At 35.5% G+C, this 14,247-nt stretch overlaps 1 protein-coding gene across 1 annotated transcript; it reads right to left on the reverse strand.

Moving 5' to 3' along the window:
• Nucleotides 1–88: 88 nt before the first annotated feature.
• On the reverse strand, nucleotides 89–12,521 carry LOC139149070 (ankyrin repeat and SOCS box protein 3-like). The gene is made up of 6 exons (XM_070720596.1): nucleotides 12,289–12,521; nucleotides 10,154–10,297; nucleotides 8,878–9,123; nucleotides 8,066–8,237; nucleotides 1,184–1,914; nucleotides 89–363 (listed from the first exon to the last, which is right to left on the reverse strand). Exons 1-6 carry the CDS (start codon nucleotides 12,491–12,493, stop codon nucleotides 224–226), a joined length of 1,638 nt encoding a protein of 545 aa, XP_070576697.1. The 5' UTR covers nucleotides 12,494–12,521; the 3' UTR covers nucleotides 89–223.
• Between the last annotated feature and the right edge of the window lie 1,726 nt (nucleotides 12,522–14,247).

The raw sequence follows: 14,247 nt of genomic DNA on the forward strand, positions 1-14,247 counted from the left end.
ATATCAAACTGTACTACAGTGTAGTCCAGACCCAGTATTATTCAATTTTGCCCACAGTACTTAAAAACTACACAATGCTTTCAAAACATTCGTTTTCATATTTAATGACATCATATTCAACCTCACTGATACTGGTATTTAAACAACTGGACCGGAATTCAGATTCTGTTCAACAAAATCATTGCAAATACAGTCTTGGTCACTTTTGTTCACTTTGCAGATTTCATTTTATTCTTATATAGTCTCTGAGAATGGATGGTATTGGCAGCTGGTCGATGAATCCTTCACCGATGTAAGATCTGCCTTGTCTCAGGAGGCTTCGTATTTTAAGTCTGCATTGTTGTTGAAGACTTCTTGGTTTATCTGTGAAGATAAAAACAAAACATCACTGTTCAGTGTTGTACAGAGGGACTACTGTAAAAGCAATGTACTTACAGCCAAACAAACTGTAATTCACAATATCAACTATGGAAATTTCCCTTACTAGTAGATTCTTCACTGTATTTTATGTGTAGCTGGTGGCATGCTGTACTTGAGTACAGCAGAAATTAGACAAATCATTCAACCTGAAAGCACTCATTGGTACACACTCTTTTTAATGACTGTGAATATTTGACATGCCAGCAAAGTTGTTGTTTAGACAGGTTCATTAAATTTTGGTCCCCGGTTGTCAATGCAGCTTGCATAATTGTTGAAATCTTTTGTTGAAATCTTGACTCTGATTCACCAGTCAACATTTCAAACTACTACACACGTAGGGTGGTAGAATGTTGAATACATCGCAAGTATTTGAACATTCATATCGAATTACTGTAGTTGCAATGTAAAGAGAAATAGAAAATAATCGATATTGTCCTTTTCACTTTTGAGTCGGTCACAGGGAAAATGGCTGTTCTATTGACATGGAAAATGTTTGGCCTTAAACAGGTACTAAGAGTGTGAACATACACTTTAGTTTTGGGCCCATGCCTATGTATGAGTTTTTCACAGCATGTCATAGAACCAGAATCCATGACTTGTCTGTCATTGAATTTTAAAAGCTGATGACAGATCGTCATGTTAGTCCAAGACAGGTTGCAAAATACATGAATGTGTGTTTGAATTGGTTGTGCTTGTAGAATGATGAAGGCAACATTCAAACACTATTGATACCATGGTGATGTCACTCGGAGACCAAACTTACCAATGACAGATTGTATTGCAGGCCACAAAGGATGGTCCTTGAAATCTTCTACAAAGTGGTGACAGATACTGACATGTCCTGCATAGTCCAGTGCATGTAACACAAGGTCTGGGTAATCTGGGTCGCCGTAATCTCGATGTTCATGAAGATCTGCGCCACTCCCACTGAACCTACCCATCATCCAATGGTAGAAACACTGTCTCTTGCCATCCACACTACACTTCTGGAACAGCATGTCCTCAAACTTAAAGTTGTTGTCAAAGAGTACCCTGGTGAGGCTGGTGAACCAAGGGCCATTCAAAAGCATAGGTTTTGGGTCACCACAGTCAAACACTGGCTCATGTTCATTCTGACTGCAAGATGGCATTGCTCCATGGGTGAGAAGTTTATTGACAATGGAAGAATCAACATTAAAAAAACATGCTGTGCATAGCACACAGGGATTGGGGTTGAAGTTGGGATCAGCACCATGATCTAGAAGAAAACGAACCATTTCTGAATCTCTTATTGATACTGCAGAATGTAAGGGTGAAACAGCATCAAAGTTACAGCTACGCAAACCGTGAAACATGTCGTTACATCCTTTGTCTGTTGTATTGATGTTATAACCACTCTCCACTAGCAGTTCAATGCAATCAAAACACCGATTATATGCTGCAAGGGATATCGGGCTGTATCGGCAATTCTCCGCTTCTTTTCTGTTGGTTCTCTTGATGAGAAACTTCAAACAGCTGTTGAAAAAAAGATAGCGGCATTTAAGGAAGATGCTCTCATTACACAGTAGATCTGGTTTTGATCTTTTCACCATTTTATCCATTCAACAATATTTCAGCATCATTTTTCTACCCTTGGTGTATATATTCTGTGACAATCTACCACCTTGCATATTATCAGTTGCTGATCCGCTGTACAAGCAATCAAGTTTCCTTGACTGAAGGACCCTGCTATGAAACATCACTCTTGCTAATTGGCCAATCTGTCAATGCACTTAGAGAAGTGAATTGAAAAAGCCAACACCATGCACCCCAGCAAATGGGTCCTTTTTGGTTCACTTTAATACTGCCCTGTCATGACATTAAGACTTTAATCTACTAAAGGTGTCCCAAGATTCAGTCAATGATATACAAAGTTTACGAGTTTCAAAATATCCTCTATTCGATGAATTTAAAAGGGAAAACAATGGCACTCCGTTGATGTAGATAATTTTCACAATATGCTTTATCATAATGCATGATTACATTTACATTCAGACAATTTGGAACTCATTCATATTTGTCTGTGTGTAATTGCCTGTACTCTTTGAAAACAGTCAACAATTTTTCATCTGATGAGTCCAGACTTTTCAGGTACTGTGCATAGCTTATCTTTTTGTTCATGCTTTGCCAACACAGACTGTAAACTACTCATGTTTGTAATTTAGGATAAAATATCAGAAGCCGAATACAAATTTGTTGGACGAGAGAAGTTGAACACCTAAAATCTAAATTTACTGACACTTAAAATTTACCATAGCTGCTATTCTCGCTGGTAAAATATTAAATTTTCAATTTTTACAGGAATGTGATGGCAACCAACTTTTTCTGTGGATTTTAGTCCGTGGGCTGGAGGGGTCCACCGTGCACCCCCCCCCATAAACCTACTACATGGGTATTTTTTTGTTCTTTGGGATCTGCTGAACTAGAAAAAAGATGTTAACATTGGATATTTTGGGATGCACTACCTGTCTGCACTGTTTTTGATTTGTATGTACCGCAAAAAATGGCGAAAAATGGGTAGGGGTAAGGGGTACTATATCCTCCCCTAAATTGAGTAAACTAGCATGAAATAGCACAAACCTTACATTTTGGAAAGCTCAGATACTGCTCTTTCTGAGGAATACCAACTTTAGCAAAATTAATTTGTGTACATAGAATAGGATGACTTTAAAATGAATTTTTTTGACAATTTTGAAATTTTTTACCCAAAATACCATGTAACAATTGTGATTTACTTTTTATTAAGCAAAATTTTCACAACTTTTTGTGTTTAAATTATTTATTCGACATATTAAACAAGAAAAAAAGTGTTAACATCAGATATTTAACTATACACTACTTCTCTGGCGTCAATTTTGAATTGCGTGTATCTGTATGGGGTGTGCAAAAGCTAGGGGTAGGGGTACAACATTCTTTCCTTGATGAAGTAAACTGGCATGAAATGCCATATACCTTATAGTTTTAGAAAGCTTAGATACTAGCCTTTCTAAAATGCATAAGTTTTTAGTAAAAAAATATGACGTCATAGAATTGGATAACTTTAAATCGATTTTTTCTGGTAATTCAGCAATTTTAACCGGAAGAAAATACGATAACTATTGTTTCCTCCCAATGAAGCAAATCAAACAGATTTATGGATGTTATTTACTAATTGCAATATGCTGAAGAAGAAAATAAATGTCAAAATCGGGTATTTACAATGCATTATTGTCTCTACTCACTAAAATTGCAAGTTTTGCTACATTTGTATATCGTGAATGGGCATTTTATTGTTATGCAATGAACTAATGCACAGCCATAAAAAGAAGACTTTAAAACGCACACACACATAGTCATATTGCCATTTTCTCCTAAAGTAAATAGATTGTTGATGACTGTCTATTTTTATAATTTACTTTTTAAATATTTTCTATGAAATAATTTTGATAAGACGTATTTGGAAAATTGTGTATGCCTCCTTGTCTTACTTATACAGCAAGCATTACTAACAATCTATTAGGCCGTGGGCTAGAGGGGGCGTCTACGTGCACCTCCCCCCCCCCCCCCCCCCCCCTAACCGCACAGGATAACAAACCTGTATTTTTCAGAAGCCTTGGGATCCCTAGAATAAGAAATAGGATTTTAACAGACAAAATATAGGGACTCAATAGCTGTTACGGTCATGTTTTGAAGGGTACCGCAAAATCACGATTTTGTGACCCACATGGATTTTTGTCAAACCTGTCTTCATGTACGTCATCTGCTGAGCTTACTGTTTAACATGACCTGGCTTATGGGGTATCATTAGAAAGGTGATGTATTCTTCTTGATAATGTTATATAGCAATATGCAATATCTTCTATAGTTTTTATGAAATAGGCCATAATTTACCCCATACCCCAAAGTTTTATGTCGCAAATTACTGTCAAACTAATCTAAATTCTACCAATTATTTACCTAGACATAATACAAAGGGCAATGCTGTGTATTAACTTTGTGTTATTTGCTACAGGTACATGTTAGAAACCTGAAATAAACTTTTGGCAGAAAAAATATTGGGATCCTGTAGCTGTAACAGTCATATTTTGAAGGGTTCCGCAAAATCACAGTATTACTGAATCACATTCGTTTTTGTTAAACCTGTCTTCTTGTAAGTCTTCTGCTGAGCTTATTTTGAACATAAAGAGGCATATGCGATATCATTTGAAAGTTAATTTACTTTTCTTCAAAATGAAATATTGCAATATGCAATATCTTCTATAGTTTTCATGAAATGAGACCAAAACTTACCCATACCCCAAAGTTTTATGTCGTAAATTACTGTCGAAACTAATCTTAAATTCTACCAATTATTTTCCTAGACATTATACAAAAGGCAATGCTTTGTATCAAATTGTTTTATTTGATACAGGTACATGTTAGAAACTTGAAATAAACTTTTAACACAAAAAATATCGGGATACTGTAGCTGTAACAGTCATATTTTGAATGGTACTGCATAATCACAGTATTGTCAACTCGCATACATTTTCGTTAAACCTGTCTTCTTTAAGTCGTCTACTGAGCTTATTTTTATTATAACGTGGCAAGTTGGGCATCATTAGAAAGTTAATTTACTCTTCTTTAAAATGATATATTGCAATATGCAATATCTTTTACAGTTTTCATGAAATAGCACCACAACTTACCCCACACCCTAAAGTTTTATGTTCCAAATTACAGTCAAAACTCATCTCAAATTCTGCCAACTATTTACCGGGACATAATACAAAGGGCAATAATTTGTATTAATTTAGTTTATTTGCTACAGGTTCATGTTAGAAACTTGAAACGAACTTTTAACAGAAAAAATATTGTGATGCTGTAGCTGTAACAGTAATATTTTGAAGGGTACCACAAAATCATGGTATTGCCAACTCGCATACATTTTTGTTTAACCTGTCTTAGTTAGTTTAGTTATCTTATTGAGTTGGCAATACCATGATTTTGTGGTACCCTTCAAAATATTACTGTTACAGCTACAGCATCACAATATTTTTTCTGTTAAAAGTTCGTTTCAAGTTTCTAACATGAACCTGTAGCAAATAAACTAAATTTAATACAAATTATTGCCCTTTGTATTATGTCCCGGTAAATAGTTGGCAGAATTTGAGATGAGTTTTGACTGTAATTTGGAACATAAAACTTTAGGGTGTGGGGTAAGTTGTGGTGCTATTTCATGAAAACTGTAAAAGATATTGCATATTGCAATATATCATTTTAAAGAAGAGTAAATTAACTTTCTAATGATGCCCAACTTGCCACGTTATAATAAAAAATAAGCTCAGTAGACGACTTAAAGAAGACAGGTTTAACGAAAATGTATGCGAGTTGACAATACTGTGATTATGCAGTACCATTCAAAATATGACTGTTACAGCTACAGCATCCCGATATTTTTTGTGTTAAAAGTTTATTTCAAGTTTCTAACATGTACCTGTATCAAATAAAACAATTTGATACAAAGCATTGCCTTTTGTATAATGTCTAGGAAAATAATTGGTAGAATTTAAGATTAGTTTCGACAGTAATTTACGACATAAAACTTTGGGGTATGGGGTAAGTTTTGGTCTCATTTCATGAAAACTATAGAAGATATTGCATATTGCAATATTTCATTTTGAAGAAAAGTAAATTAACTTTCAAATGATATCGCATATGCCTCTTTATGTTCAAAATAAGCTCAGCAGAAGACTTACAAGAAGACAGGTTTAACAAAAACGAATGTGATTCAGTAATACTGTGATTTTGCGGAACCCTTCAAAATATGACTGTTACAGCTACAGGATCCCAATATTTTTTCTGTCAAAAGTTTATTTCAGGTTTCTAACATGTACCTATAGCAAATAACACAAAGTTAATACACAGCATTACCCTTTGTATTATGTCTAGGTAAATAATTGGTAGAATTTAGATTAGTTTTGACAGTAATTTGCGACATAAACTTTGGGGTATGGGGTAAATTATGGCCCTATTTCATAAAAACTATAGAAGATATTGCATATTGCTATATAACATTATCAAGAAGAATACATCACCTTTCTAATGATACCCCATAAGCCAGGTCATGTTAAACAGTAAGCTCAGCAGATGACGTACATGAAGACAGGTTTGACAAAAATCCATGTGGGTCACAAAATCGTGATTTTGCGGCACCCTTCAAACATGACCGTAACAGCTATTGAGTCCCTACATTTTGTCTGTTAAAATCCTATTTCTTATTCTAGGGATCCCAAGGCTTCTGAAAAATACAGGTTTGTTATCCTGTGCGGTTGGGGGGGGGGGGGGGGGAGGTGCACGTAGACGCCCCCTCTAGCCCACGGCCTAATAGATTGTTAGTAATGCTTGCTGTATAAGTAAGACAAGGAGGCATACACAATTTTCCAAATACGTCTTATCAAAATTATTTCATAGAAAATATTTAAAAAGTAAATTATAAAAATAGACAGTCATCAACAATCTATTTACTTTAGGGAGAAAATGGCAATATGACTATGTGTGTGCGTTTTAAAGTCTTCTTTTTAAGGCTGTGCATTAGTTCATTGCATAACAATAAAATGCCCATTCACGATATACCAATGTAGCAAAACTTGCAATTTGAGTGAGCAGGGACAATAATGGATTGTAAATACCCAATTTTGACATTTATTTTCTTCTTCAGCACATTGCAATTGGTAAATAACATCCATAAATCTGTTTGATTTGCTTCATTGGGAGGAAACAATAGTTATCGTATTTTCTTCCGGTTAAAATTGCTGAATTACCAGAAAAAATCGATTTAAAGTTATCCAATTCTATGACGTCATATTTTTTTACTAAAAACTTATGCATTTTAGAAAGGCCAGTATCTAAGCTTTCTAAAACTATAAGGTATATGGCATTTCATGCCAGTTTACTTCATCAAGGAAAGAATGTTGTACCCCTACCCCTAGCTTTTGCACACCCCATACAGATACACGCAATTCAAAATTGACGCCAGAGAAGTAGTGTATAGTTAAATATCTGATGTTAACACTTTTTTTCTTGTTTAATATGTCGGAATGAATAATTTAAACACAAAAAGTTGTGAAAATTTTGCTTAATAAAAAGTAGATCACAATTGTTACATGGTATTTTGGGTAAAAAATTTCAAAATTGTCAAAAAAATTCATTTTAAAGTCGTCCTATTCTATGTACACAAATTAATTTTGCTAAAGTTGGTATTCCTCAGAAAGAGCAGTATCTGAGCTTTCCAAAAATGTAAGGTTGTGTGCTATTTCATGCTAGTTTACTCAATTTAGGGGAGGATATAGTACCCCTTACCCCTACCCATTTTTCGCCATTTTTTGCGGTACATACAAATCAAAAACAGTGCAGACAGGTAGTGCATCCCAAAATATCCAATGTTAACATCTTTTTTCTAGTTCAGCAGATCCCAAAGAACAAAAAAATACCCATGTAGTAGGTTTATGGGGGGGGTGCACGGTGGGCCCCTCCAGCCACGGACTATTTGATCTGTAGTCTGGATCAGAAAAGAATCAGTTTGAGATTGCTTTCAAATACAACAGAAGGGATATTTTGTCAGCCTTAATCCCTTGCTGTGAAAGTTGACTTTCTATTTCATATTTACCTATAATGGCCCAGCTGGGCAGCTGCGTGGATAGGTAAAAATCCGTCATTTGTTATTTTGTTGACGTCAGCTCCATACTGACAGAGAAGCTTCAAGCATTCTAGGAAGTTCTCTTGGGAGGCTATGAAGACGGCAGTACCACCATCATTTGCAGCTTCATCAGGTTCTGCTCCTGAGGGGAAAGGATAAAAAAAGTTTCTTTCAATCGAGAACTATAGCAAACTTGTTTTATCACAGGAATTTACTATGACAATATTAAGTGGTGATGGAAAAATATATTTCCACTGGATAAAACTGGTACCCAAAAATAACAATGAATGTAGTAGCTTGAGATAGCACCATTGTCCATAAAACTGGTCTAGTTGTTATGACAATGAATGGTATTTGTGACATGAACATGTACATGTATGCAGCACTTTGAGGACCTTTTGGATTTACCTGGACAACAGTCCTGGAAACAGCTAAATCCCAAACGGATTTTGTCATCTATGAATACTTGTTATGACTACATGACCATTATGACCAAAACTCAATGTGCTTGGATGAACACGAATGCAGAAAGTTTTGTATATCATAACACAAAAATCACTTTACAATTCACTTCTCTAATTCAGAGTCACCTTATAAAGAGGGAAAGTATAAAAATCATGAGTCAAAAATTGATTGAAAAACAAAACATGTTTTGTAGATATTGTAAGTGTCACATATTCTGTATTTGAGTATACTTGTGACATCCATATACCTATATCCTTATCCTACTCTGAAATCATATCTAAAGACACAGAGACATCAGCAATGTTTTGAGCACCAACCTGCTTCTAGTAAAATGCGTAAACAGTCTAGTTTGCCGTACTGTGTTGCAGTGAAGAGTGGCGTGATACTGTACTCTTCTTTCAAGCTGAAATCTGCGCCTTTTGAGATCAATAATTTCATCATCTGAGGGAGACCACGATGAGCCACTTCATGGACAACACTCCATCCATCCACATTTTGACAGTTGATGTTGGCATTATTCCGCAGAAGCAACTTCACACATTCTGTGTGATTCCCTCTGACAGCTGAAGTGAAATAAGAGATGTAACAACTTGTGATTTTGAAATGTGAGCTGAAAAAACTTTCATACTTTATACTTTCCTCCAGAGGGCGCTATTTCATACCTTATATTTACTTCTGAGGGCGCTCTGTTTTTGATACAACACTTTCTTACTCAGAATCAGAAATGATGTAGTATTTTTTTATAATTTTATTTTGGACAGATTTATCGAAGTGACTTTTTTGTATTATTAACTTGTCTTTTCTGGTTTAATATCTAACTGAATAGTTTGACCACAATGCAATTGTTCTGACTATAAATATCTTGCCACGTCAATAATACGGCAGTACACCCTTGCAGCTGTCGTTGATGTTTCATCACCCTGTCTCTGATCTTTGGTGTCTCTGATCACCAGTTCATCAAGTTGGCGTATAATTACTTAATGGAAAAAGTCGTATCCAAGAGAATTTTTAAGGGCACTATCATGGTGTACAGCTTTATTCATGGAATTGGGGTAAGACGTAATTTTCTTGCAAAATATTTCCACCTGTATAATTTTGTTCGTACTTGAAAACTTTGTAATTAGCGCTGCAAAGGTGATGTGTCTTGGATTTGACATGTGGCATTACTGTTACTTGACATAGACAAAGATTTCTCTACTTTTCCATTCCCCCGCATGTTCGAACCCAAAAATTATTCTGCAGTGAATTTACAAATGTTTTTTCTGAAAGTTATGAATTATTATTAACATTGTCGAGAGATTTTCTATTGATTTTTCATCTGTTTCTTTATTATCTTTAAACTGATTTCTTTACAAGTGTAATTTCAGGGTTTTTTTTGTATCTATGTTCCAACTGATGTCCATCCGGAACAAAGGTTAATATCTACATAGCATCTGTGTGTCATTCTCCCTGTTATAATTAACTTGATTACAGAAACACGGAGGGGGAATTAGTAACTGCAAAAACCACTTTCCTATGAAACTGAAACTGAAACATGCATTATGCTAATTAGCACACGATAGGTACAAAAAATTAGGATTTTTTCCAAGATACCTTTAAGTAATGGAGCATTTTCTTCATTGTCAGGTACAAGAGGATCAGCGCCAGCATTCAGAAGCACTTTCATTGCGTCAAGATGACCTCCACTTGCAGCAAAGTAAAGCGCTGTACCACCTTCAAAGGCTCTAAGGTTGACATCTGATCAAAACAAGAAATAATTACCATGTGCTTCACATTAAACAGGGCTCGAAATTAACATTTTATCCTGGTAGTCATTTTGACCTCCACATTTTAAATTTGGTGGTCATTTCAAGGAAACTGGTAGTCAATATTTTTTGAACTGAATCAGGGTTTTTGTATTCATGAAAAGAGAGGTCAATGTTATGATGGGAGTCTTTCAACATGGCTGTACCCAAAATGTACGTGTCTGTACAGTGGATAAAAAAATAATACCTATGTTGGATAAAAAAAACCTGATTTTGCCAACAACTTCTCATCTACTGACTCGTGCTTTATTGGAACCCAAATAACATGCAAATAGGTGGCACAATTAGTTCATGTTGTCTATCTTGCAATCGTATTTTTATACTTGCCAGAGTTCCACAGTGATCGCTGTGTTGTCTAATGTTTTGTAATGATAAGTAGAAGGATTTTGAAATTTTTTTTTTTCCGTTGCAAGAAATCTTTGCATAAATGTTGCAAAATGAAATTTAGTTTATTGGCACCTATGAACATTATGTGTATCAATTTCTTCAAGGCCGATTGCAATGTTGTATTGATGAAACGGTACCCTCGCCATCAGACAAACCGGCAACTGCTGAAATACTAAACTTTTTCCATGGGGGTCAAAATGACCACCAGTTACAGAATTTGGAGGTCAAGCGTGGAAAAATGGTGGTCATTTGATGCAAGACCACCGCTAATTTCGAGCCCTGTTAAAGTAATGCTTACGGACACATAATCTTAGAGCAACTGCATAAGTATGCATCTGATAACTTTCATTAAGCCTTATCATGCCTTTCAATGGTTTTAATAAAATTTCTATGTCATGTGCACATTCACAGCATCAATCTTGTGCATAGTATTTTTCTTACAGTTTATGTAAATTCTTTAGACAAGTTAGTCTGTGTATTCAGAATGCTTCAAGACAGCCTTTTATTATGGTAGAATGTGCCTTGGGGACAGATATTCGGACTCCAAAACTTTTTCTTCTCTGATCTACCACTTGTGAGGGTTCATTTTAAAAGCTCTTGGCGTAAGAAAACTTTTCAATGTCTTTAATAACTTTTCAAAAAAAAAAAAAAAAAAAAAAAAAAAAAATTCCATAGAGTTAAAACAGGGATGGTGGCCATTTTGAATTTCAAGTATCAGTAAATTTTGGGTTATTTGTTTCTCTCCTACCAAACTTTGCACAGTTACCCCCAATTTTTTTCTTTATTTTGGAAGAGAATGAATGATTGAAATATTCCTTTAGGAAAGTTTAGCAAAAGTTTAAGTCTTTCACTTTCAAGGTGCATACTACCTTTAACATACCAAAAAAAAATTTTTGGTAACTTGTTTATTTGACCAGTTGTAAATCAAAGCATAGACCCTTGAGTATTTTCGAGGGTCTGTACATAGTACATCAATTTCAAATGACTGAGAAAGTCTGAACTAAATATCAAAGATTTGTTCTTTCCTGATTTTCAATGTGCTTGGATCATACAGCTAGACACCCTATACAATTTGTTTATGTTGATGAACAGCACAAACTGAGATCATATTACCGGTACTTACTATATGTTAAAAGACTCAGGGCAGAATGTGTCTAGGGGACAGATTTTGAGACTCAATTTTTCAATTGTATTTATCTGGTCTATAACTTGTTAATAGGGCTCATTTTAAAGCTCTAGGAGAAAGAAAATTAAGTTTTCACTTTCTTAGTTTTTTTATTATTGAAAATTTTATTTTCTTTCATTTGGTATGCGATGGTGCCATTTTGAATTGCAAATATTGGTTTAATGTTGGGTAATTTGTTTCTCTGGTACCAAACTTTGCGCGGTGACACCTGATTTTTATTCCTGATTTGGTAAGAGAACAGTTGCAAGTTTCAGCAAAAGTTTAGGTCCTTAACTTTGGAGGTACACACTGCCTCAATTATAATGTCACTCTGAAGAACTAGCTACCTCTACAGAACGTTCTTTTTTTACCTGTGTCAACATGATCACAGAGTATTTTGATGCACTGAGTGTGTCCATCATAAGCTGCTTGATGGAGAGGGGACCACCCTCTGTTGTCTCTGACGTTGATGCTTTTACCAGATTTGATCAGTTTCTTCAGCAATTTTGCATTACCCAGTCTAGCTGCTTTACCTATACTGGACACTGTGTCTTCATATGTTTCATTGAAATCCATCCTGGGAAAAACAGATTTGAAAACAAAAAGAATTTGTGGAGATAAGCCGGTTAAAAAAAGATTATATTTCTTTCAGAGAATGATGGAATATGTACTGATTCATTTCTAAGAGATCCCACAATATATTTAACACAATCATATTTATGCAGTAACAGTGGTGTTGAAAGCTGTCTAGGTTGTGTGCTAAGGGTAAGAAACATTAGTAGCTTGGAAAATATTCTTTTCCCTGTGTGAATTGTATTGTGGTTTCTAGTGGAATTCCAAGACGCAATATAGAGAATACCAGATTGAAGTGCAAATGAATAAAATAAATTATAAAGCTGCAGATGAAAAACAAAATAAGTGTGTTTTCTTAAATATGTGCAAATTTGTGCTAATTTAAACATGTCTACATTAGGGCAAGAGCGACATGTTGGATTTAAAAGATGTTACTGATTAAAACCAGTGCTATCATGATGTTTTGACCACAAATAAGAAAACTTCCCCTCAAAATTTGCATCTGCAAATTTAAGCAAAATATGAAAAAAAATAAATGAGGTCATCTGCAGTGACTTAACCACTATATTTGATCACTATGCTACAAACACTTGCAGAGAAATAAAATGTTGATGAAAATACTCTCAAAAATTTATATATGCAAATGTTATGCTAGTTTTAAAAAAACTGAAGAAGGGAACCCCTAACAAGCTACTTATCAAATTTGATAGCTGTTTGACCAGCTGTATTGAAAAAATGGTGTTTTTACAAAATATCAAAAAATTAGCAAAAAAATTTGCAAATGCAAATTTCATCACCCTGTGAATAAACTGAATGAGGTTATCCATGCCAAATTTGATTGCCAATGGATGGACACTTTCAGAAAACAAGTTTTTGAAGAAAATTGCTAAATAATAAAACAATTGTCAAAAATTACATATGCAAATGTTATGGTAAGTTTCATAAAACCAAATGAGGTATCCTGTAGAAGCTACACATTGCATTTGAAAGCTGTCAGACCAGCGGTTACAAGAGAAGAAAGTGTTTGACTTAAAAACTGACAAATCAGCTAAAAACATAGCATATGCAAATTTTTCTCTTCAGTTGGACAAATCCATGTTCGGTCATCCTAAGTGACTTGTAGGCCAAATATGAAAGATGTGCTGTCATAAAAAACTTAAATGGAAAATGGACCACCTTTCACATTGGTTGCATAAGTAAATTTCACGAGTACATGAATTCTTTGAGTATAATATGCCTTAGCCTAGGGTGGGGTCAGCATCTTTTTCCCATGAAATGCAATCTGGGATGTGATCCTCATCAATCAAAATCTTCCCGCCAAACATTTTCAGGGGCCCTGAGGCTATTTTCGTAGTCTAACATTGGTTACCATAAATGCCTGGTTTGTTTCTGACGAATGCAATATGCATGGAAAGGCCATGGTAAGAATAAGATGGGTGATTTTTTGCCTTCAATATTTTTACTTCTGTTAAGAACAAGCAGAGCATGCACAGTTTTCCCTTGCCCTGCGTACGATGCTGTGTGTTCCCAGTGGTGGAGGCCGTGTACCCAGGGCTAGCTCTGCGTGGCAAGGTAGCCCTGTGTGCCGTGCTGTGTGTTCCCGGCGTTATGGCCTAGGCCGTATAACGCCAGGAACACACAGCACGGTATGCATTGCTGCGGTTCCGTAGCCCTGGCTGGTTGTGTGGGGGAGTGGGGCCCCTCACATCCAGCCAGGGAGTGGCAGGGCTACGGAACCGAAGCAAGGTTCGCAGGGA

This window comes from Ptychodera flava, chromosome 14 (genome assembly GCF_041260155.1).
Source record: "Ptychodera flava strain L36383 chromosome 14, AS_Pfla_20210202, whole genome shotgun sequence".
Classification (NCBI taxonomy): domain Eukaryota; kingdom Metazoa; phylum Hemichordata; class Enteropneusta; family Ptychoderidae; genus Ptychodera; species Ptychodera flava.